The sequence below is a fragment of the Eleutherodactylus coqui genome, chromosome 2 (assembly GCF_035609145.1).
Source record: "Eleutherodactylus coqui strain aEleCoq1 chromosome 2, aEleCoq1.hap1, whole genome shotgun sequence".
Taxonomy (NCBI): domain Eukaryota; kingdom Metazoa; phylum Chordata; class Amphibia; order Anura; family Eleutherodactylidae; genus Eleutherodactylus; species Eleutherodactylus coqui.
The window spans coordinates 245393387-245420083 of record NC_089838.1 but is presented as its reverse complement, the minus strand read 5'-3'; the positions used below and the strand labels follow the sequence as shown (position 1 = coordinate 245420083).

Sequence of the window (26697 nt, the reverse complement as noted above, 5' to 3'; positions counted from 1 at the left end):
GCAATGCTGGAAGGAGTTTGTGTAATAAAGCAGATGTGTTGACCAGGAGTGAAGAAATTTGAGCAATAAAGCAACAATAAAAAGATATATGATTTGATCAGCATCCAGTTGTTTCAAATTAACGTTCTTTAAGGGTATGTTCATATGTGGATGTTTTTTTGCCAAAATTTCTCAACTATCCCAGACATTTGAATTGGGCTTAAACAAATCAAGGCGCTTGCCACCAAAGTAACAGCATTCACACAAATGAGCTGATTTTCAATCACAGAAATTCCTGCTGTAAATGCGCTGTGTATGAATGCACCCTGAAGGACTCCTGTCCACGGATGATCTTGCATTGCGTTACTCGCGGCGATAATCCGGCCGCGAGTAACTCAGTGCACGCTTTCCATAGCATTGCTAAGGAAAGCGCAGCCGCCTGTCCACGAGTGTAGAATCATAGCAATTCTCCGCTCGCGGGACTCAAGTCGCAGCATGCTGTGATTTGCTGCAATTCTCTGCAGTGAGCTTGTCAGATAGGCTCACCGCAGAGAACTGTCAGTTCTGTCCCCTGCGGTGGAACATCACTAGCGATATTCCGCCTTGCCCATGGACAGGGGGCCTAAAGCGACTGTTGGCCATGTAAAGAGGAGTCCCTGAATTTTTGAACAACTGTCTATTTTCTGTGAATAGAGGCAGGCAGGTCAAAATAATCACCGTCCCGCTTCACCTCCATTCACATAATAACTATCGCTCCTGTGTAAAGTTGCTCCTCACATGGGCAGCACTGGCCAATTAAAGCAGCATGTAGTGTCTTAGACTCATGATGTATGATGATGATTATTTGTTCATTCGAGGCTGACTTTTGGACGCTTTGAATGATCACTTTGGTTATCACTCTTTATGACTTTCCTATCCTTATATGCTTCTTTCATTTATTCCATATGCATATTTGTATCCGGCTTGATTTAGTCCGGCCAGCGTGTTTTGTCGTCCTCCTCTTCGTGACTCACTAACTGTGCCGAGCATCAATATTGTTTCCAGAGAATTAGCTCGCATGATATATTCAAAGTATGAGAGACGCTGTTGGCTGATACTTTTTGTTTGATACCCTCTAGGGCCATCTTGTTGGTGACCATTGCCAACCATGATATACTCAGCATTCTTCTCCAGCGCCATGATTTAAAGGGGTTGTCCCGCGCCGAAACGGGTTTTTTTTTTTTTTCAATAGGCGCGAGACAAACCCAATGCATTTGTTAAAAAAAACAACTGTTTAGTACTTACCCGAATCCACGCGCTGCGGCGACTTCTTCCTTACCTTAGCAAGATGGCCGCCGGGATCTTCACCCACGATGCACCGCGGGTCTTCTCCCATGGTGCACCGTGGGCTCTGTGCGGTCCATTGCCGATTCCAGCCTCCTGATTGGCTGGAATCGGTACATGTGACGGGGCGGAGCTACGAGGACCAGCTCTCCGGCACGAGCGGCCCCATTCACCAGGGAGAAGACCGGACTGCGCAAGCGCGGCTAATCAGGCGATTAGACGCTGAAATTAGACGGCACCATGGAGACGAGGACGCCAGCAACGGAACAGGTAAGTGAATAACTTCTGTATGGCTCATATTTAATGCACGATGTATATTACAAAGTGCATTAATATGGCCATACAGAAGTGTATACCCCCACTTTCTTTCGTGGGACAACCCCTTTAAGAGCATCAATTTTCCTCCTATCTACCTTTCTGAGTGTCCAATTTTCACATGCATATATGGAGATCGGAAACACAATTGCATTTATCATTTGAATCTTTGTAGCAATGCTAATACTATAGCTGCTCTTGCAACCAAGTCCAATTCTTTGTTTGATTTCTGGTTCTGATTTTCCATTGCTGTCAATCTTGGATCCGAGGAAGAGGAAATCTTTAACCACTTCAATTTCCTCACTGCCTATTTTTTACAAGGATGTCCCGTTGCTTGCTGTTCTCATTTCCTTTGTTCTCTTTATGCTGAGGTTGAACCCAATGCGCTCACTTTCTTCTTTAAAGGAGATGTCCCGAGGCAGCAAGTGGGGTTATACACTTCTGTATGGCCATAATAATGCACTTTGTAATATACATTGTGCATTAATTATGAGCCATACAGAAGTTATAAAAAGTTTTATACTTACCTGCTCCGTTGCTAGCGTCCTCGTCTCCATGGTGCCGACTAATTTTCGGCCTCCGATGGCCAAATTAGCCGCGCTTGCGCAGTCCGGGTCTTCTGTAGTCTTCTATGGAGCCGCTCGTGCCAGAGAGCGGCTCCGTGTAGCTCCGCCCCGTCACGTGCCGATTCCAGCCAATCAGGAGGCTGGAATCGGCAGTGGACCGCACAGAAGAGCTGCGGTCCACGAAGGCAGAGGATCCCGGCGGCCATCTTCAGCAGGTGAGTATGAAGACGCCGGACCGCCGGGATTCAGGTAAGCGCTGTGCGGGTGGTTTTTTTAACCCCTGCATCGGGGTTGTCTCACGCCGAACGGGGGGGGGGGTTTAAAAAAAAAAAAAAAACGTTTCGGCGCGGGACATCTCCTTTAACTCTTTGGATCAGATATTCCAGGTCCTTTTCACTTTCCGCGAAGCAACATTGTATCATTGGCATATCGAAGGTTGTTGATGTGTGATTGTGCTCAGAGCGAGAAACCAAGTAATCTTGTAGATATGATACCCTTTAATGGCTAACAAAAATGCATGATGTTAACAAAAAGGTATCAAAAGGTATCATATCTACAAGATTACTTGGTTTCTCGCTCTGAGAACAATCATACATTGCTCTACTGGCTAACGCGGTAGCAAACCATTTTTTTTTTCCATTTTACTTAATGAAGGTTGTTGATGCACACTAATGTACAATATGCATCAGGTAGTTAGAGAAGCGTTGTGGCCGCCTTTGTCCAGAACCGGAGGGTTGCTTTAAGGAAACACTTATTGATAATGACATGAATGATTAGATACCCATCTGATTGTCTATTGGAAATCCATGACCAGTAAAAGTTGAGTTAACACTGGTTTTGATTATGCGCCCAGCTTTTTCATCCTGGAGTTCCGTCTCAATCATTGAAAACCGTTTTCACACGGAACCATAGAAAGAATCACATATTTTAATTATATAAGTCAGAAGTACAAAAGTGGACAGCGCTCCCAAAGTCAAACTCAAAAGACAATACAGAACAGACTCACCTGGTGTGATGGGGTGCCACAGGTAACAGAGTGCACCACCACACCTAATACCCTGGCAGGCTTGATTATACACCTCCATGGATTAGGATAAATTCCCATCCAGCAAAGATATCCAGAATGGAGAACACCAATCACAACCACTTGACGGTCCGGGGTCAGCATATATATATGAAAGCAGATAGCACTCGGGGATTGTCCTGCTATTCTCATGTTTGTCAATGTTGTTGTGACGTTCTCTGCGCCTGTCTGGTTACAATCATAAAATCAGAGCCAGGACAGTAGGGCATAAATAGGCGCAGAGAACGTGGCGACAACGTTGTCAAACATGAGAATAGCAGGATAATCCCGGAGTGCTATCTACTTTTCTAGTCCTTACCTAATAGATTTGAATTAGTCAGAGACCTTTGTGGTCTCTATTTGACCTAGTCTATTCCTTTATGGCATTTTTGCTGGGCAGAATAGCATAATTGCCTACCTTATTCTTTCTGGCACAAATAATGGCAATGAACAGAAACCTGGTCAAATGGAGACCGAAGCTTGCACCTTTGGTCTCCAACTAGTGAAAGCCTATAGTTCCATCCAGGGTTCTGTCTAAATGCCGTTTCCAGCTATTCAGATGGAATCCTGGGAAGGAAAAGGCTGGGTGCACACTGAAATGCAACGTGAACAGAGCTTAAAGGGGCTTTCTGGGTTATTTCTATTGAAGACCTATTCTCAAAATAAGTCATTAATGGTTGATTGCCCGGGGTCTGCTGCTTAGGAACCTGGCCGATCAGCTGTTTGGGCACCGACTGTCAGCTCCAAAACACAGGGTATGGATTCGGAGGAGATAGCTCCGACCCCTGTGTAGCGGCTGGTGCTTGTAACTGCAGGTGTAGCTCATTAAAAATCAGTAAGAGCTCCACCTGCAATTATCACTGTTGGCCACTGCACCAGGTTGGATGCTATCTGTTTCCACTCTGTAGCCTGTATTTTGGTGCTTACAGTGGACACCCGAACAGCTGATTGGCCAGGGTGTTAAGTGGTGGACCCCAGCCAATCATCTAATGATAACCTATTCTGAGGATAACTCATCAACAGTAATAACATTGAAAACCCCCCTAAAGCAGCTAAATACACAACATTGTTACAGATTCATAAAAATGCAAAACTCAATTATGGGTGAGTTAGGCAGCTAGATTTCCATGCTGCAATTTACTATGTGTTTGAAAACCCCAAACCGCGGCTGTCCACCACACAATTTTGCCAGGTAAATTGTACTAAAGTGACTACTGACAGCTGAAGGGAGAGAAAGGAGGAGGTGTGAAGGAATAGGGCCACTCATAAAGGGTGTAAGGCAGAAAGAAGAGAGAAGCCTGAAGACTTTTTCTTCTTTGTTGGGTCAAACGCTGAGAGTGAACTAGAGGGGGGAGGGGGAAGCGAAGCTAATCGGGGACTGGGACATTATTTCCTGCCATTTTAGCTTTTAGATAAAAGTCCAGGTTGTTGGCACTGCCATCCATCAAAGGTGCAATTAGCCAATCCCTCTGAGGATGGCCAAAATTAAAAGATACATTTATGAAACCATTTTAATCACCACTAAAAGGGTTAGACCAAGATTACAAGTAATCCCCTATACACATAACTTGCTGAACTGTGGGGGTCTCACCTCTGAGACCACCGCTGATCTTGAGAATCAGGGTCTTGTGTCCCCGTCCTACTCACTACCGGGTGAGGGGGAGACTGAATGAAGTGTTGGTCATACAAGTGCGCTAATGCTCCATTCACTTTCAATTGGACTGGGAAGATACCCAATCGGCAAGCGCAGCCGCCTTCAAATGAATGGAACGCCGAATGTCCATGCTTGGCCAGCGCTCACTTCAATCTGATGGAGAAGCGACCCTGCAGTGACAGGCAGAGGAGGTCACAGGACCCTAAATCTCGAGATCGGTGAGACCCTTACTGATCAGCAAGTCATCCCCCTGTGGTGGTAAGTGGGTAACTTTCAATCTTTGGTAAAACCCCTTTAAATACAATCACCTACCTCCCAACTTTTTGGACATACACTTATGGTGCATTGTGTGACAGATCTATTTTTCCGTCCATATCAATACAGTCGAATGCGTATAATTTAAATATTAGCACCAATTCATCGGAATACATATATATATATATATATATATATATATATATATATGCACCCTATGATTGCACGGATATGAAGATCCAGTTGGGCACTCTACAGATTATGGAGCAATATGGGAAGTTTATTACTGCAACACTATTTCCAAGGTCAAAAAGAGGGACTTGGGCCACAACTAGGGACTGTCCTCCAAGAGGGGGACATCTGTCAGGTGTGCAGTAAGTGATAGCGGCCTGCAGTGTGCTGTGACGGTCATCCCCCTCCATGACCGCTGACCGTCTGTCCCCATCAGTAAGCCCGGGGCCGCCACCTCGCCGCTCGCTCTCCTGCCCCCTCCCACCACCTCTCTTCCCTCCGCCCGCCTGCGCTTCTCTCTCCGCCATGCTAGGGGGCAGCACTCCTCCGTCGCTCCTCGGCCTCGGTGTTCCCTGCTCTCCCGGAAGCAGCTGCTAGGCCGGGCGCGAGTAGCAATCAGATGAGCCGCTAGCCGCCGGTTACTAGGCGCTGCAGGCCGGGGGCCCGCTGTCCGTCCTCAGGTACCAGCCCTCCGCCCGCAGGCCCGGGTCGCCCCAATGCCAGAGCAGGGACCGAGGATGAACGGCTTCTCTCTCGGGGAGCTCTGCTGGCTCTTCTGCTGCCCGCCATGCCCGAGCCGGATCGCCGCTAAGCTGGCCTTCCTGCCGCCGGAGCCCACGTACACGGTGCGGGAGGCGGAGGTGACCCCGAGCCAGACGTCCGCGCAGGGGGACGAGCCGAGCGAGCCGGCGGCCGGCCTCCCCCCGCCGTGCAGCCTGCACCTGACGGAGCGGGCGGACTGGCAGTACTCGCAGCGGGAGCTGGACGCGGTGGAGGTGTTCCGCTGGCGGACGGAGCGCGGCAGCTGCCTGGGCTGTATGTTCGTGCGCTGCGCCCCCGGCAGCCGCTACACGCTGCTCTTCTCCCACGGGAACGCCGTGGACCTCGGCCAGATGTGCAGCTTCTACATCGGCCTGGGATCCCGGATCAACTGCAACGTCTTCTCGTACGACTACTCCGGCTACGGCGTGAGCAGCGGCAAGCCGAGCGAGAAGAACCTCTACGCGGACATCGAGGCGGCCTGGCACGCCCTGCGGACACGGTACGTGCGGCTGGTAGTGCCCCCTACTAGGGGCGAAGGGGGATCTCGGCACTGGCCACATGGAACTACTGTGAGGTCCTGGGAGGACTTACCCCCAGTAGTGGTAATGTCACCCTATACTTGTCAGGGGGCGCTAGAAGGTCCTTACCTCCAGCAGTCATCACAGATCACACTGGCTGCAGGGACCACAATAGTAGTAATGTCACCTTGTACTTGTCAGGGGGCGCTAGAAGGTCCTTACCTCCAGCAGTCATCACAGGCCACACTGCTTCCAGGGACCCCAATAGAAGTGTCACCTTGTACTTGTCAGGGGGCGCTAGAAGGTCCTTACCCCCAGCAGTCATCACAGATCACACTGGCTGAAGGGACCACAATAGTAGTAATGTCACCTTGTACTTGTCAGGGGGCGCTAGAAGGTCCTTACCCCCAGTAGTCATCACAGGCCACACTGCTTCCAGGGACCCCAATAGTAGTGTCACCTTGTACTTGTCAGGGGGCGCTAGGAGGTCCTTACCCCCAGTAGTCATCACAGGCCACACTGCTTCCAGGGACCCCAATAGTAGTAATGTCACCTTGTACTCGTCAGGGGGCACTAGGAGGTCCTTACCCTCTATTAGTCATTACACTGGCTGCAGGGACCACAATAGTAGTAATGTCACCCCATACGTGTCAGGGGGTGCTAGGAGGTCCTTACCCCCAGTAGTCCTCACAGGCCACACTGGCTGCAGGGACCACAATAGTAGTAATATGTCACCTTATACTCATCAGAGAGCACTAGGAGGTCCTTACCCCCTACTAGTCATCACAGGCCAGATTGATTCTAGAGACCCCAATAGTAGTAATACCACCTTGTACTCATCAGGGGGCACTGGGAGGTTCTTACCCCCCATTAGTCATTACAGGCCACACCGGTTCAAGGTACCCCAATACTTGTACTCATGAGGGAACACTAGGAAGAATTTACCTAACCCTATTAGTCATCACAGGCCACACTGATTTCAGGGACCCCAGTAGTAGTACCGTAGTATCACCTTGTACTCATCAGGGGGCACTAGGAGGACCTTACCCCCCTTTTAGTCCTTACAGGCCACACTGTTCCAGGGACTCTAATTGTAGTAATGCCACCTTGTAACACACTCATCAGGAAACACTAGGAGGACCTTACCCCCCCATTAGTTATTACAAGCCACACTGGTTCCAGGGACCCCAATAGTACTAATGTCACCTTGTAACACACTTATCATGCTAAGAGGATCTTACCCCCTATTAGTCATCACATGGCACACTGGTTCTGGGGGCCTAAGCACAATAACGGTAATGTCATCTTGTACCACTTATCATGGGACTCTCGTAGGACCTTGCGCCCTATTAGTCATCACAGGCCACACTGGTCCTCGGGGTTCTTACTCTCAATAATACTAATGTGACTTTATACCACACTCATCAGAGGACTCTAGAAAGACGTTACTCCCTCTTAGTCATGTCATATCGCAGGCCACACTGATTCTGTGGTATTGGGGGTCCTCACCCCCAATTGTAGTAGTGTAACCATACACCACACTCATCTGCAGCCCAGGAAACACTAGAACGACCTTACCCCCCTACTAGTCATATCATTGTACTGGGAGTTCTAACTCCTCCAGTAGTAATGTCACTGCAGGCCATGCTTGTCACTGGTCCAGGGGATGCTGCTGTATCTTCAGTCTTTTCAGTAGTCATGTCACCGCAGACCACGTTTCTCACTGTCCTTGGAGGAGACTGGAGTCCTCCATTTGTCTAGTAGTCATGTAACCAAAGGCCGCACTGGTCCATGGGATACTAGACAGACCTGAGCTCCCTCCAAGTCATCTCCAGATTGGGAGGAGTCCTCGGCCCCTCTAGTAGTCCTGTCCTCACAGTAGTCATGTCACATATGCCAAACTCATCAGGGGACTTTAGGAAGACCTTACCCCTTACTAATCCTGTTCTTACAGCAGGCATATCACCATAGACCACACATGAGCCCGGGGAATGCTGGGTTGTACTCGCCCCCTGGAATCGGACACAGCAGTGGTGCAGAGAATCTTATACTTGTCTAGTAGTCACCAAAGACCGCGCTGTTCCAGGGGAGATCATGTAATAGTCATGTTGCCATAGGTCATGCTGGCCCAGGGAATACGACCTTGGCCCCTGTAATGGTCCCCATGGCCCACCCTCCTCCCTGGTTGGGGTCTGCAGCCCCTGTAGTTGTCAGATACTACAGGCCACGCTGATTACTGGTTGGGGGGGTGAGGTTTACCAGCTTTTCTCAGCCCTTCTAGTAGTCCTATCAGTTTTTGACCCCTGTATGTTTATGTTGTTTGTACGGCAGCGTTCACATGTTATGTTGTACTTGATGGGGTTTTATACATCCCATGTACACTATATTGTGCAGATATGTACTAGATATACCCCGCTGCCCCAATCTGCAAGTAGAAGCTGTAGGTGACCCCAAGATGTGACCAGGCTGTATTTGTCCTGGCAATGCATGCTCATATTCTAGAGACTGGTACTTGAAGTCGATGCCCGCCTGTACCAGGGCACATTAAGGTATCACACGTGTCACCTTTAATAATTTCGATACAGGATCTGTGCTGCGTTTCTTGTCAAATCTGACATGTGAATGGACATGATAGGAATGTATAAGTAGCTCCCATATATATTACCATACTCTTATTTACAAGTGGGAGTGATGTGATAACACAGGGCAGTGCCAGGAAACGGCTCGCATGTGTATATAATCACATCATTCCTGCATTGTAACTCGATGACAAGATACGAGAGAGCTGCCACTAGTATTATAGTCACGTGTGCCAGTGGTAGCCAGTAGTCACCTGTTTAATAAACCTCTAGAGAGTAGCCGCGTACACAAGGAGTACAGATGATCATAGATTGGTGCGGTGGCCCAGCGGGCGGACATCCTGGCACGTCTTGCTTGATGAATGTCATTTTTTCTGTTTGTACTTTTCTTACCTGCTCACTTTGTGTGGACACCTGCTTTACAGTGGTTTTATAGAAAGAGGGACCTCACTTTGTGCCCGCTTGGTGTGGTTCAACCCTTATACTAATGGAAGTGTAAGCTGCGTGCCATCCTTCCCATCGCCCGAGGAATCGCAATATGTGCTCCTTATTATCCATCCTCTGTCGTTTCTGAAGAATTACATTTTTTCTTGTTCCATAAGCTTTTCTATAGAGGAAAATGGTGTAAGTGAAGGTTTTTTTTAATATACGTTAGTTGTTGCTTTGCAATACAATCCACAAACACAATCGAGGAGAACAATCTTCAGGAAACTTCCTTCTTTTCAAGGGTATATCTCACTAGAGACCTCATCATTTATGTCAGATCAGAGGGTCAAAAGAGTGTGACCACCGTTGACCACTTCACTTCAGCAGTGTGCCAGCAGGCTCATAAAGTGCCTTACCCCTTCATATCTTCACTGCTGGTGGGAGCCACTGACCATAGAGCAACCTTATGGCTACGGGACCAGCCGGCTGTTATCTGTGTGCAGGTTGGATTGGAGCTCGTCTGATCCTATTGTTTGCCCAGTGGCACTTGGCATAGAAGTGACATGCCCATTTGGCTGATCTGAACTGGCGAACTGTTTATGGTGCAGTTGTGGAACAATGCTGTAGGTCAAATGATTGTTTAGTCGGTGGTGGTCTCATGTTTCGGACAAAATTGGACCCAAAAAGTTAGCTGGTGTGATGGATTGAACGGATTAGAAAAGTCATCAATCTAATTCGGAATTGTTTTTTTTTCAACAATCAGTCGTTTGGCGATGGTTTGAAAAATTCGTAGTGGGTAAACCGCCCTTTCCTGGGCTGGTTGCATATTAAATGCTCTACATTTTCGTTGTCCTCTTCTAGATATCCTGATTTAATGTAATCTCTCCTCCAGTAGCCACTGGAAGTCTGGCTGAACGGTCATCTGCATATTGTATGGCACGTGATCGCCCGCTTCTTCCAGGCTCCGTGTGGTGGGCATCGTGGATGCAGCGCTGGCGGGGAGCCACCAGTATGGATGAGTGTCTAATTTTTCTTTATGTTAAGGCCCTATACCTTTTTTTTTTTTCTGATGTCCCAGAAAGGCCCTGTAATGTTTTAGTAAATTACTGCTGGTCACCAGCAGTAATTTACTAAAACATTAAAGGGGCTTTCCGGGACATCAGAAAAAAAACATCAGAAAAAAGAACTTAGGAGAAAATGATATCAGGAGAACATAGAAAAGAGACCGTCGCTGTATCTTTTCTATGTTCTCCTGATATCATTTTCTCCTAAGGCCTCCTTCCCACGAACGGATTTCCGCCGCGTAATTCGCGGCGAAAATCCGCTGCGTTGCACGCAGCTATTAGGTTCTATTGAACCTAATAGCTCCATGCTCACGATGCGTAATTCCACCGCGGAATTACGCACCGCGATTTCTCCCGTCCTCACCCGCAGCATGCTCTATTTTCTGCGGGTGAGGACGGGCTGTACGCACTGACGGCTTCCATTGCAGTCAATGGAAGCCGTCCATTCACGCTATCTCCCGCTGTAACCAGCGGGAGATAGCGTGAAAAAACGCTTTCCCGCCCACCGCCGAGCGTCATATGACGCCAAATGACGCGGTCCGGCCGCGTCACGTGACACGGCTGGTGACGCGAGAGCGGTGGGCGGTGACGAGCGGTGACGAGCGGTGACGCGGCGGTGGTGGGCGGGGAAGCGATTTCACGCTATCTCCCGCAGGTAAGTATAGGGGCTCTGGGGGGCGCCGTGACGGGCTTCACAGCGGAATATTACGCTGCGGAGCCCGTCACGCTCGTGGGAAGGAGGCCTAAGTTCTATTGTCCTTTCACGGTGTGCTTATAAGGGAGCACAGATAGTAGAGCTGTATTTGGTTATCTTGTCCTAGCGTGCGTGATCACTCCCTTGTAGACATTAGATAACGGACGTACAAGTGTAATATTGCATTATCAGAACGGGCGTGTTATTTCTGTAGAGGGGTAGGTTTCACGAAAGACAATCCCTTCCAGATTGCGGCAGTCTTGGTGATCAGGAGAGGCAAAAAAAAAGCATTTACCAACCAACGCTGCCCATCCGGTCTTGTCCTGCTGGCGTCTGCCATATCGCATTGTTCGCACACGCCACTAGGAACCATGGGATCTTCTGTGACCCACTGAAGACAAGATGCCACTTTTTTTCCAATTATTTTACGTTCCCAAATTACGGTCTTCTGTGTCTTGAAGTAATTCGTCTAGCGACGTCGCAGACGCCAAGCAGTCATTAGAATGACACCGATATGCTGGTGGGTCATTAGTAGGATCGTTTGCATAGCAAAGCCTTCCAGCATTCCCATGGCATTGTCTTCATATCCCATAGGTATGAGTAATTGTTTTAATGACGTTAATAGGATGTGCCGGGCTTTTCATGGAAGGAAGCACATTTCTTCTTATATCCCTTTTTCCCGTGTTTGTGAATGCTTTGTGCTCCCCTCTTCGTTTCCCGCTGACCACATTTACATCACAGCATGACTGATCCTGACCTGAATAGGGATTAGCTGGATGGCATTTATTTCCAGTCCTCTCCTAGGAGAATGGGTAGAATGGACTGTTTATAATGGCGATGATACATACACGGCTCTATGTTCATTAGTGCTCACGAAATGCTGTCATGTTATGTAAACAGTCGTAAAAACACTCCTGACGTACCATAGCTAAAAATATAGAACCGTGGTGCCGACACCAGCCGGAGCCTGATGAGCCGTTGTGTGTATATAGAGGCTGAGTGAAGATACAGAAATGTTACGTTTCTTAATTTCCAGCTAGTTGGTAATGAGATTAATGGGGTTATCTGGGGACGTAGTATTCTGTAAAACCTCAATTAGCTTCCAGTATTAAAATAACAGAATACATTATCACACTTCCCTGTTCCCACGCTGCTGCCGACTCACCAGTTCCTGCTGAACTTCACTTCCGGGAGGGATGATGATCTGACACTAGGTCATGTGACTGCTGCAGCTATTTATCAGCTGAAGGGAGCCAGTGATTGGCTGCAGTGGTCATGTGACCCTTTTGTCGGGGACGTCATCGCCAGCCACCTGCAGCAGTAGTAAAGACCAGTCGGTACCAAAGAGATGGCAGCGGTGGGGAAGGGTGAGTGTGTATTCTGTTATTTTAATACTGCAAGTTGATTGAGGTTTTACACAATATACTCATTATCAAAAACAAGCGCCTAAAAGAAGTTGTCGTTTTGCTTCAAAACTTGGCATATAGTTACATCTTGGGCAGATGTAGAGTTGTGACTTGATTAGATGAACGGTCTTGCCACCTGAGACCCTAACAGTCGTTCCACCCTTGGCCTATAAAAAGGCTCTTAAGGCCTACTTGTGTGTAGAACTTGTTGACCACTAGACGTCTCTGCGACCAATGGAAGAGATTTCGCTCAGTTAACAGAGTTTGAGAGGGAGCGCATTATTGAGATGCAGGAAGTTAGATGTTGGATCGAGGAATTGTCCGTTAACTGGGCCGTTCTAACCAGACTGTTAGGAGGTGTTGGAACCAATGGATGTATGACGGTGCAAACACAAGGCAACAGGGCTCAGGATGCCCTTGACAGACCACCAGTAGAGAGGATCATCCGACAAGCACGAGCAGCTCCATCAGTTTCATTGTCCGCCATCCAGAGACAGGTTGCACCATTGTTACAGTGTTTGTCGGAACTATTTCCAGGCACTTGGCTGAAGGACATTTGGTCTTACGGCGCCCATTACTTTTACTGCCTTTGACACCCACCGTCACCTCTGTTTGCAATAGTGTCATGAATGACAAAACTGGACTGCTACGGGGTGGAATCAGGTTGTCTTCAGTAAGGATCAATTACAGTAAATGTGGACAGATATACCAAAGGATACCATATGAAATCTGTATGCCTCCATACCCACCCGAATCACATTTTGCATTAAAGCTAAAGGCGGTACAACAGGGTACTTGAGCTTCCATGCCCGCCCATATCACATGTTGCATCCAAGCTAGAGAAGGTACAGCAAGATACTAAAGCCTCGATGCCAACCCGTATCACATCTTGTATACAAGCTGGAGGCGGTACAACAGGATACTAGAGCCTCGATGCCTGCCCATATCACATCTTTCATTCAAGCTAGAGGCGGTACAACAGGGTACTAGAGCCTCCATGCCCACCCGTATCACATCTTGTATACAAGCTAGAGGCGGTACAACAGGGTACTAGAGCCTCCATGCCCACCCTTATCACATCTTGTATCCAAGCTAGAGGCGGTACAACAGGGTACTAGAGCCTCCATGAGCACCAGTATCACATCTTGTATACAAGCTAGAGGCGGTACAACAGGGCACTAGAGCCTCCATGCCCACCCGTATCACATCTTGTATACAAGCTAGAGGCGGTACAACAGGGTACTAGAGCCTCCATGAGCACCCATATCACATCTTGTATCCAAACTAGAGGCGGTACAACAGGGTACTAAAGCCTCCATGCCTGTCCATATCACATCTTTCATTCAAGCTAGAGGCGGTACAACAGGGTACTAGAGCTTCCATGCCCGTCCATATCACATGTTGCATCCAAGCTAGAGAAGGTACAACAAGATACTAAAGCCTCGATGCCAACCCGTATCACATCTTGTATACAAGCTGGAGGCGGTACAACAGGATACTAGAGCCTCCATGCCTGCCCATATCACATCTTTCATTCAAGCTAGAGGCGGTACAACAGGGTACTAGAGCCTCTATGCCCACCCGTATCACATCTTGTATACAAGCTAGAGGCGGTACAACAGGGTACTAGAGCCTCCATGTCCACCCGTATCACATCTTGTAGACAAGCTAGAGGTGGTACAACAGGGTACTAGAGCCTCCATGAGCACCCGTATCACATCTTGTATACAAGCTAGAGGTGGTACAACAGGGTACTAGAGCCTCCATGCCCACCCGTATCACATCTTGTATCCAAACTAGAGGTGGTACAACAGGGTACTAAAGCCTCCATGCCTGCCCATATCACATCTTTCATTCAAGCTAGAGGCGGTACAACAGGGTACTAAAGCTTCCATGCCCGCCCATATTACATGTTGCATCCATGCTAGAGGCGGTACAACAGGGTACTAGAGCCTGCATACCCACCCGTATCACATCTTGTATCCAAGCTAGAGGCAGTACAACAGGGTACTAGAGCCTCCATGCCCACCCATATCACATCTTGTATACAAGCTAGAGGCGGTACAACAGGGTACTAGAGCCTCCATGTCCACCCGTATCACATCTTGTAGACAAGCTAGAGGTGGTACAACAGGGTACTAGAGCCTCCATGAGCACCCGTATCACATCTTGTATACAAGCTAGAGGTGGTACAACAGGGTACTAGAGCCTCCATGCCCACCCGTATCACATCTTGTATCCAAACTAGAGGCGGTACAACAGGGTACTAAAGCCTCCATGCCTGCCCATATCACATCTTTCATTCAAGTTAGAGGCGGTACAACAGGGTACTAAAGCTTCCATGCCCGCCCATATTACATGTTGCATCCATGCTAGAGGCGGTACAACAGGGTACTAGAGCCTCCATGAGCACCCGTATCACATCTTGTATACAAGCTAGAGGCGGTACAACAGGGTACTAGAGCCTGCATACCCACCCGTATCACATCTTGTATCCAAGCTAGAGGCAGTACAACAGGGTACTAGAGCCTCCATGCCCACCCATATCACATCTTGTATCCAAGCCAGAGGTGGTACAACAGGGTACTAGAGCCTCCATGCCCACCTGTATCACATCTTGTATCCAAGCTAGAGGTGGTACAACAGGGTAGTAGAGCCTCCATGAGCACCCGTATCACATCTTGTATACAAGCTAGAGGTGGTACAACAGGGTACTAGAGCCTGCATACCCACCCGTATCACATCTTGTATCCAAGCTAGAGGCAGTACAACAGGGTACTAGAGCCTCCATGCCCACCCATATCACATCTTGTATCCAAGCCAGAGGTGGTACAACAGGGTACTAGAGCCTCCATGCCCACCTGTATCACATCTTGTATCCAAGCTAGAGGTCGTATAACAGGGTACTAGAACCTCCCTTCAAGGGGTCAGTTTTCCACGATAAATTTATTTTTTTGCTCTGATATTGTTATATCAAAGTTACAATCTCACATAGAAGGTTTCATTCCATTCCAACAACCCCAAGATGCTTGATTTATTTATTTTTTGACAATGAGTGTACTGTGTCCCCGGACAACCCCTTTAAATAAGATCACTAATAGAACGTTACAGTAATGCCATGCCATCCTGTTGTCCTTAGTGCACAGTAACGTGCTGCCAACAGCTGCTGGCCGGACCGTACTGGTATAATCCTATGATGTTATCTAAACTTTTATTAAGTACTTCAGGAAGAATTTTTATAGCCATCAGTAAAAAACACAAATTGTTAGTGAATGCCCCTATGTAGTCACTACTCTACCCTGACTGCTCCTGGAATTTGTAACAGAGGTCCCAAACATTTTGTGCCTTGTGAGCTACATTCAGCTTGGTGATAATGGGGAACCACATTCAGATAAAAAATGGATGAGAGGAGTTTTCGTGCTAGGGCGACATGGCGACTCTAGGTGCGACACCTACAAAGCAGCCAGAGATTGCATTGTGGCACAGATATCTTTTGACTCCTAAGTCGTTGCAATCCAGCAATTGCAAGAAATCTAAATATGATGGCATCTTTTACGATTGTTGGATTTCCACAACAGATGATTGTTTTCACTTTAAAATTAAGATGTGATGTACCAGAAATTGGGTCATAGTACAATGATTTTCATGTTTGCATAAAATGATTGATAAGCTACTGAATTATTGTTCATGGTTTGATCGTTGGCTGTGTTTACACTGAACGATTAAATTAATTTTATTTATTTTTTTCTTGAGTGAACTAATGTGAAAGAGCCCCTTAACTGAGTTTTACTCGTACTACAGCAAACATTGCTATCTTTGCTGGGGCGCTCCTGTGCACTCAGAGGCTGCAGGCTGACAGATATGCAGACACTATGATAATAATCTGCGCAGTCTTCGCTTCTTCTAGGGCTCTGTGCATGTACACACATTATATTGGGTTTACTTGCCATCTGACCAGAATGCCTGAATCCTCATGGGAGAGCAGAGGGATGGGCATTCAGAAACTGCCCCATTTCCCTGCTGATTGGACCCCAGACTGTTCACTGCAGCATGAGAAGTCAGGGCAAGAAAATGCAGGATAGTGAACTACTGGCAGAATGCTAGGCTTGATGCTCTTCCCCTTCCCTGAAAGTGAATTGCAAACAGAACGGCAACAGAAAAATAGGGAAGACCACATGAAAATCAGAACTTAGACAGGGGTACTAACGGCAGCAAATGAGAGCGTAAGGAGAACTTGGCGGGTTTTTTTTAGAAAGGTTGTCAAAAACTCAAGTACGCTTCAAGACTTGTGCACAGCTCTAATTCTGCAGAACAACACTTGCAGCCTGGCACAACAGGTTCTGGTAGTTGTAGATGCAGGGCAGGTAAGGTGAGAGGAGCAGACAAGGCTGTGGGCTGGTTTCAACCTCTGGCCATGTCCTTAGTAGCTTCCTGTTGGGGTATGTGCTAATGACATTTCATGGCTTGTTAGTCTCTCGGGCAGCCTGAGGTCCTGTGGGATCCTAAGAAGCTAAAAGGCTGCAGAGTTTGATTTTCGGCAATATTTTTGCTGTCCCTGTGTTTTGTGCGGTGATACTAATGATCCCGCTCCTCGGCCCTCACTCTGTCACATGTAATTACTGGGATTTGCTGCGCTTCGGAGTTTCCTTTTGTGTTCTGCTTTTTAATTTAGAATTCCCTCATTCTTTTAAGTGTGTCCTAGGAGGTTTTTCCCTCTTGCCAGTCTGCTTTAAAGGAGATGTCCCGCGCCGAAACGGGTTTTTTTTTTTTAAACCCCCCCCCCCCCCCCGTTCGGCGCGAGACAACCCCGATGCAGGGGTTAAAAAAACCACCCGCACAGCGCTTACCTGAATCCCGGCGGTCCGGCGTCTTCATACTCACCTGCTGAAGATGGCCGCCGGGATCCTCTGTCTTCATGGACCGCAGGGCTTCTGTGCGGTCCATTGCCGATTCCAGCCTCCTGATTGGCTGGAATCGGCACGTGACGGGGCGGAGCTACACGGAGCCCCATAGAGAAGAGGAGAAGACCCGGACTGCGCAAGCGCGGCTAATTTGGCCATCGGAGGGCGAAAATTAGTCGGCACCATGGAGACGAGGACGCCAGCAACGGAGCAGGTAAGTATAAAACTTTTTATAACTTCTGTATGGCTCATAATTAATGCACAATGTACATTACAAAGTGCATTATTATGGCCATGCAGAAGTGTATAGACCCACTTGCTGCCTCGGGACAACCCCTTTAAGTAATAAATGTGAAGCTCGGGGATTATGGAGGTATTTTCCTTGAGACGATGATGTTGAACCCTCAGCTGGATCATTATTCCTTCCTTGTATGTCTTCACTCTTGTGCTGCAGATCTTCTGACATACAACATATTGGTTCCCCATTACCCTAGACATGTAGCGGAGTCCCTGGTGAGGTCGTGAAAATCTGTTTAGTCCCAGATGACGATAATGCTGCATGCTCTTCTTTTGCCAACATCTTTACATAAGCCTCTTACTAACCCCTCATGTGATGGAAGTATGTGCTTAACATGTGGAATGGTTTACATGTTGCTGTATACATGGAAGCCCTTCAATCACATCTGAGAGGAATGGGGCACGACTCCCCTCCTGAATGGATTCTTGGGTTGATTCTATAAGCCAAACTGTACAATTTTTTTTTTTTTGTACATTTTGGATTAACAGCGGATTGACCCTGTCTCCAAACTATGCTGCCCTTACAGAGGTTCCCCACCTTTGTATATAGCAAGTACAGCACAGTGGATAATGAGTATATTGGCAGCTTACTAATACATAGGGGAAGAGTTAATAAGGATACTTTTACACAAGGCATCTATTGGCCAAAAAAATGATTTCAAGCGGTAGTTGTCCTGTGGAAAGATAAGGCCAAGTCCCCTTGTGCAAGCACAGAGTCATGACTGACTCCGTTCTTGGCAAACAATTTTTCTTTTTTTTTTGCGGGGTGGTTTGCCATTGCCCTCCATAGTCATCTTTTCAAAAACGGTATACGAGAAAACTAGAAAACTGACAAATTTCCAATAGTAGATCTGCCCCATATTGGGCAGTAGTTCTACCGGGTTTTCTTTTTTTCTCGTCCAAGTTATCCTACTGGACAATACTGCTCCACCCTGCAAATGGCTGCTTATGGAGGGACATGGGACACTGTCCTGCCTACTGGCGCCTCCCATTGAGCTACACTGCGCCTGCCCAAGTTTACTTCCTGGACGAAGGTCCAAAAGAGGTGGAAACTGATCCAAGCATGTTTATCAGGAGTCCGAAGGGCTAGCTGTTGAGGACTGCTCATTAGGCCAACACCTGTTCTGTTGATTTTATGGGTTTTGCTGGGCATACACCTCCAGGTAGCTGTAGGAGGAAAGATGGCAACATTCAGCCCAAACATTCATGTTACTTCCACAAGAAACGACCAACGCATATGATGTACACCCCTGGCGCTGTAGTATCGGGAAGGTAGAAATCCAACCTTTTATCCTTGTTTCTGATGTTGGAAGAATTTGGGAAATGTTTGCCACTCATAAAGTCAATAAAGGGGTTAGCCTGGGGAAGGAAAACATGGCTACTTTCTTAAAAAATAAAATAAAAATGCCACACCTGTCCACAGGTTGTATGTGGTTTGCAGCTGACTTGTTCACGCCAGTGCAGTACCAAAGGTACTGCTGTTTTTGGAGGAAAGTAGCCATATTTTCATGTTTTTCTAACTCTAGACAACACCTTCACATTGAGATAAAGTGAACTAGAAGAAACTCATGTTGGTTTTATATTTATGGGCATGCACGGGTCTGCAGCCTCTACAGTGTATCCCGATCTAGTAGTGTGTGCCCCCCCCCCCCCCCCCTCCTCCTGAGAGTCAGGCGGCCCACATACACATTAGAGGATCGACTGAAATTGCCAACTTTGGCCAGTGTGCATCTACTACTGCGCATGGCCACCCTTACTATGACCTTTTTTTCACTTTTCCTATATTTATATGACCTGTTGTGCCATAGTTATGTTTGCACGCTGCGACTCGAGATGTCATAGCGGAGAAGGCTTTTTGTGTCTTTCCAAAGGACATATCTGAGAGGCTCTGTAACTGTTAGAGCTTATAGTATTGTCAAGTGGCCTGCGGCTTTTCACAGTTGTACATGAGTAATCCGGGTTGACGTCGCCCTGTTACGATGAAAGGCATGTGTTGCCTTATACGTGTGGTAATGAATAGTTGAGCTTTATTGACTGGGTACGGATACAATGCTTAATTTTTTTTTTCCTGGCTTATTAACTGACCTGGCTGACAAAAGTCTTACTCACTAAATGTTTTCCTATTGAAGAGTATGATCTTGTGACTACTTTGTGTTTGTGCTAAATTCTAGGCCTTGTTAAACAGAATCTGTCACTAGCCGGCCTATCAAAGTCTTTACGGGACTCGTGGCGGCTCCTTCCAGCTGTGTAGGCTTCACTACTTGGGCCAATTGGGCACTTCTTATATACAGGGTGGGCTTGGCCTATATGGAGGAACCATTAATGTACCCACTAATGTGTTATAAAATAACACTTGGCTTGGTGTTCCGTTCTTCAGGGTGGTAATCTCAGAATTGCATATCGCCCAACAAGACTGGCCCCCGTATCCTGTTGTTTGGTAGTGAGAACAGTGACCCGTGCCTTTGGTTACACAAATCAATATTAGGAAGTTGGGTTTTAAATATAATTTGGATTAAACACCTCGTATTCCTGGTCCTTCTAATTTTTTGATTACTTTCAGCAGGCGAAGTTTGTCTTTTCATATCCCAGAAATAAGCTAATGCCACAATGCCAATATGTATTCTTCTAATATTGACGGAAGATTACAGCCACTGCTCGTTGTCTCGGGCTGTTTGTCAAGAGCCAACATTGAGGGTTTTTTTAAAATTGTCATTAAGCATGTAAACGGTCCAGATGATGACATGTGTTATATAAGCAAACAGGTGAAAGCTGTCCAAATGTATGGCCGCTGTATATGTGCGCTTTAGGATATTGTCCGCTACTTGCAAGAAAGAGGTGGCTTTACATTTGTAAAGTCAGCAGTAAGGGTTATTAAAGGGATTCTGTCATCAAACCATGGGCAGCATGAACCTGGACAAGGATGTCCGTGGCCGCCACGTCTGTTGTATTCTGAAACGTTGCAGGATTTCGGTAAATGCATACTTTGAAGTTTGACTCAGACCTGAGCTGCGAGTCACAGCGGCGGGCCGCAACAGCTTCTTACCGCCGGCATCTCGCAGAGTGACAGCTCTCTTTTTGGTGTAGGGAGTGAGCTGTAGCTCTACAAGCTGAAGTCGGGGAGAAGCCGGCGCAGTCCGCATCCGTGACTCTCAGCTCTAAGTGAAGTAGGCATTACTGAAATGCTTCCAGCATTTTAGAACCAAACCTACATGGGGGCAACATGCTCCCCTCTGCCGGGTTCATGCTGCCCATGGTTCAGACAACATGAGCCTGATGCCTTTAAGAGCACTTCTTACTCCTCCTTTCATCTATATCTGGTGGTTGGGATCTCAGAGCATGCGCACTAGCCCCCAGCACAGCCACTGCTAGCTCTTTCCTTGGATGGGCTTCTTGGTAGTGAGAATTTCTAGAGAATGGAGCATTTGGAAATAAACCCCTTATGGGTGAGTGCAAGAGACGACCCCTTTAATGGAGTTGTTCCATGAAAATAAGTTGACCCCTACTCACAGGATAGGGGGATAACTTGCAGATCAGTTGGGCCCAAACTTTGAGACTCCCACCAATCCTTAAAATGAGGGTCTAGTGAGTCCAGGCAATACTGGAGAGGCGGTTACACACCTGTGCTACTCCTCTGTTCATTTCAATGGGACCACCGGAGATATCGGAGTTCGGCAATCTCCCATAATCTCATTGAAATGAATAGGGTGATTCCCACTCCATTCATGCCTGGATGCATCGGAGCCCTGTTCTTGGGATTGGTGGGGTACCTCACGGTCGGACCCTACGATCAGTTACTTGCTTTTTTGGAACAATAACTTTTTAATAGTATATATTTCTACATGGCGAATTTGTTATAGAAAATCTTCTGGCTTCAGACCCATTCATCTGAGTATTGCTGTTTTGGCATCAAGCACATGATATTCTTTAAGCCAGTGGTCCCCAACCTTTTTGGCACCAGGGACCGGCTTCAAGCAAGACCATTTTTACAAGGCCCGGCAGGGTTGGGCGGGACATGGGCGGGGATTTGGTTTTAGGGGGCGGGGATATGTAGGGGGTTGGGGTTTAGTGCATTCTTATTTAATTATGACATTTAGAATATCCTGGCAGTACACACATAGGGCAGTATATAATCTATTCCCCCCCCAGCGCACACACAGGGCAGCATATAATTTATCTCCCCCCGTCCCCAGTAGTAGACAGCCCCCACTCCCCAGTAGTAGACAGCCCCCACTCCCTCAGTAATAGACAGCCCCCACCCCACCCTCAGTAATAGACAGCCCCCACCCCACCCTCAGTAATAGACAGCCCCCACCCCACCCTCAGTAATAGACAGCCCCCACCCCACCCTCAGTAATAGACAGCCCCCACCCCACCCTCAGTAATAGACAGCCCCCACCCCACCCCCAGTAATAGACAGCCCCCACCCCACCCCCAGTAATAGACAGCCCCCACCCCACCCCCAGTAATAGACAGCCCCCACCCCCATATACTTACCTCCTCCCTGCTGTCGCTCTCTGTCTGCTTGCCCTGACGTCAGTGTGCAGCCCGGAACGCTTACTCCCCGAGCCCTCTCCTGCGGAACTAATGAGCAGGGGACTCGGGGAGGAAGATCCTGGCTGCACAGACGTCTGTGTGCGCCAGGATCAGCGCGATTACCAGCGGGGAGCTGCGGCGCCCCCGCTGGTAATCGCTACAGTTGTCAGCGGCGTTGGCACGCCGCCCAGCCACATAACACAAGGCAGAGGGCCGAATTCGGCCCGCGGGCCTTGTGTTTAGAGCAAAAGTTCCCGGCGGTGCCGTGGACCGGCACTGAACACCCAACGGCCCGGCCCCAGTCCGCGGCCCGGTGGTTGGGGACCCCTGCTTTAAGCCATGCTCATATGTATGGGGGACACAGAAACCTCTGCCACAAGCCTGCTGTGTGTGCAGATGCCATAATAAGCTGCACTCTAGATCTGTTAGGCTGTATTTACACGGGCAAGTACAATATCGGTCCGAGTAGCTTGGACTGATATCGCGCTTGCAAACCTGTGATTTTTTTTTTTGCCTGTGGGAGCAAGAAAAATGCATCTCGGCACATGCAACTTTCACACAACTAAAACGGTCATGTTTTAATAGGAAAAATAAATCGCATCACACCTGCATGTTAGCACGTTTTCTTTTGGGGGGGGGGGGGGGGGTTGCCTACATCGCCTAAAAAATAGGATTTTATGGTCAGAGAGAAAAATAAAAAAATTTGGGTTCTGTCCATATCAAAATCGTGCAAGGAAAACGCCCATGTAATACCACCTCATGTTGAAATTAGGCTTGTTGTTTTTTATTTTTTTTGTTTTTGTCTTGTTACTTTTTTTTCAGTGGGGAAGAAAAAAAATACAGCGACGTGTGAACCTGCGCCAAACTGTGACAGTGCTAGCTGCACCCTGTGTTTGTCTTGCTGGGACTGCGCCGCACAGATTTGTGACATGTCAATTTGAAATCTATTTAATTGGTTTCACAAAGTGCTGTGAGCAAATGCGTTGTGTAACTTCACTGCTACTCCCTGCAACGCCTGCGAAACTGCACCCTGCCTAGCTAATCTTATTGATCTACGGTATACATAAGTCCGGGTGATAATGGAGAGATACAAGGTGAGAGGCCTGGGATTTACTTGTCATCCTCTTTTCACTTGGCCATTACGAGGCATCATCGACAACTGAGGACTCTCACTTATATCTTATCTACTGGCTTAAAGGCTAGATCTTCTTATGGCGTACGATAACGGACAGCAGCGCTGGATCGCTGTGTGTCTAGAGCTACTGTTTGTTATAGTTTTGTTTAAAGTAATTTTCTTGGGTTGAGTTCACACTAGTGCTTTTTTTTTTCTTCTCAGACCTAATTTAAAAAAAAAAGTAAAAATAATTAACTGAAAGCGTGCTTGTTTTAAACATTTTTTTTCACGGATCCTTTAACCCTTTCCAATCCAATTTGCATCCTGGTTTTCCTAGGGGGCTTACTCTTTTTCTGCCGTTATACAACGGCGCTATATGCTGGCTAAAGCCAGTACTGCATGAGGTGACATGTTGGATAGGCTCCGACAGCAGAGATGCTGGTAATATACAGTAAGAGAACCCCGACAGACGTCTTCCAACATCGGAGCTGTACAGCCTTAAATCATAATGTCTTCAGACGTCAGACAGTGGATTGGAAAGGGTTCAGAAAAAAGTAAAGTATGCTTTCAGTCTTTTGTTTTACTTCTGTTTCTCAGCATTTTAAACAGATCCATTTGGGTCTAAGTCTTCATTGTCCCCTGCCCACTGCGCGCGCTCAGAAGTACAGGATAAGGGGGTTTTCAGACCAAACGGTTGTTGTTTAAATGAGCGAAAGTGAATGTTAATCGTTCAGTCTAAATGCGAGCCAATGACTGGACGGCAAATAATAACTGTTCACAGGCATAAAAACCATCGTTGGCTCGTTCACTTATCATTCGGTTTAAAGAGCGCTCATTCGAGGCCAAGCGACTGCACGAGCGTGGGTGTTGCTGCTACTTGCTCATTCACAGCGTTTAGACAAGCAGATCACCACTAACGTATCGTTGACTTTCTCCTCCACGCTCCACATTCTGTGTGAAGCGATGAGCAGATTGATTTTACACACTGCGAGAAGTGAGCCAACCAGCGACAATTTTTATGCTAGACTGTAAGGGCTAATGCCCATGGACTGATTTTGCCGCGTTTCACGAGGTGGAAATCCGCTGTGTTATTCCGCAGCTATTAGTTTCTGTTGAACCTAATGGCTTTTTGCCTTGCAATGTTTACGCTGTGGAATTCTACAGCGTGACAGAAATCGTGGCATGTTCTATTTGCCGCTGAAAAATGCGCAACTGGCTTCTATTGTAGTCATTGGAAGCCATCTGTCATGCGATACAACGCACCTCATCACCTATCAGAATGATGGGGTGCATTAAAACCCGCTGTCGGAGACAGTAACCTGCTTATGAAAATGGTGGTAAAATCACGGTGTTTTGCCAACGGCATGTGTGAGAGTGGCCCTACAGTATTATGGGCCCTGAGGTTCGTAGGCATATGCTACCAAGTTCAGCTAATTTTCTGTGCCAGTGGGAAAATAGCTTGTGACGAGGCGGCTGTTTTTGGCATAGACGCTGGAAGTCACGTTGCCCTTGAACAATGGGAGCACACAAGACAATTTCTCGTATAAACCGTAAACATCAAACTGCGCTGTGATGTGGCAGAAGATGGAACTCGCTGCTATGTCATACGCTTTCAGTGATGGGAGGATTGTGTTCTTGTCTTTTGTGGTTTGTAATTAAATCCCCAAAGCTGCTCCTTTTTTTTGAATAACCCTCCAAAACCTGATATAAAAACGGAAAGGAAAAATACACAAAAACGGAGTTCCTTCTGTTATTTTCCATCTCCATTGACTACAGTCTTAAAAAAAAAATAATAAGGATCAGTTTTTGTTCCCTTTGAACTGGAGACAGAAGCCCCGCAGTCCACACTTGTGTTCGAGTGTAAAAACGGAATGGAGACGGAGAATTGAGAAGCAGATTGTTACTGCGGGTTTTGGGTTTCATCACATTTTTATGGGCAAGAAAACTTTGCAGTTTTCCATCAGTTTTGCTGCTTTTACAACGGAACAGCTGGATGAAAAGCAAAAATCTACATCCGTTGACCTATCTTGATGCATATTTGTACGCCGCAAATTAACGGGCATGCAGAAATGCGCACAAACATAAGCAGATAACCTGCGTACAATGTGATTTTCTGCGTACTTTTTTGTGTATGCAAATATGTGGTGCGTTTGCACGCACAAAAAACACGCCAGAACAGCCGAACAATGCGAGTGTAAGTGATTTACGTTGTGCTGACTGTCCCATGGAGAGATGAACACTTTTATTGGCTGTTAGTAAGTGCCTTACTTCTGCTTGGCAAGCAGTGCGGAGAAGTGGCTTACCTTCCTGTGCGCCCTCCGATGCCCTCTACCCCTCCCGCATCGGCTTTTTAAGAGCGGAGTGAATTGGCAGCGTGGGTTTATTTATGGCTTGTTAATGTATCTATTCCATAGACATTAACACACATTTTTTAACTTAAAACCCTATTAACTGAATGATAGATCACCCTCCAGCTGTCTTATTTGTCTGGGGGCTCTTAGAGGGCACTGGCATCCACACACTGCCCAGATTTCCGAATGATGTAATACACGGGCATAACAATGCATTGAGTGCATAAATCAGGAACGTGGCCCAGTCTACTAGAAAATTGGCTTCATCGTAATAATTAAATATAATTATCAAGTCTTATCAGAGGATGAAAAAAGATGTAGGCAGGTACAGTATTACTACCGCTTATATGTCCGCATTTATACAGCAAGGCCGGCTGCACACAACTGGGTCGGATTCCGCATGCAGGAGCCCGCAGCGGTATCCGGCTCTGACCGCAGCCGACATCCACGTCTACCTGACACTTTTCTTCCTTATCCTCACTGCGGATGACTGCTGTAAGCCGCTGTCCAACATGCGCAGTTCAGATTTAATTAAAAAAAAAAAAAGTCTATTTTTCCCACGTCCTCACTAGGCGATGATGCAGAATCTGCGACCTTTCCACAATGTCAATTGTGGATGGGCTGTGGGTTGACTGCTTCCATTGATTTCAATGAAAGCCGTCTGCATGGAATCCACAAAAAAATAGAACATGTTGCGATATTCTTTTTCTGCGAGGAGAAATCGCTATTGCTATGCTGTTGTGCGAGCGGACATTTGAATGTTCTATTTTTGCTAATGGATTTGGAATGCTGCGGATTGACTGCATGGGTGACAATCGCAGATTCCACAATCCCATTGCAAATAGCACAGAGGGGGCAGGAGCTCAGTGCACTGCTCCCGTCCGG

At 47.2% G+C, this 26697-nt stretch overlaps 1 protein-coding gene across 1 annotated transcript in view; it reads left to right on the top strand.

The window, feature by feature from the left end:
* The first annotated feature begins 5712 nt into the window (after nt 1-5712).
* The window catches only part of ABHD17C (abhydrolase domain containing 17C, depalmitoylase), a 38330-nt gene continuing 17345 nt past the window's right edge, over nt 5713-26697 (top strand). The window contains exon 1 of the mRNA XM_066592784.1: nt 5713-6428. Within this exon, the coding sequence (XP_066448881.1) occupies nt 5884-6428 (545 nt within the window). The 5' untranslated portion in view covers nt 5713-5883. The remainder of the gene's footprint in view (nt 6429-26697) is intronic.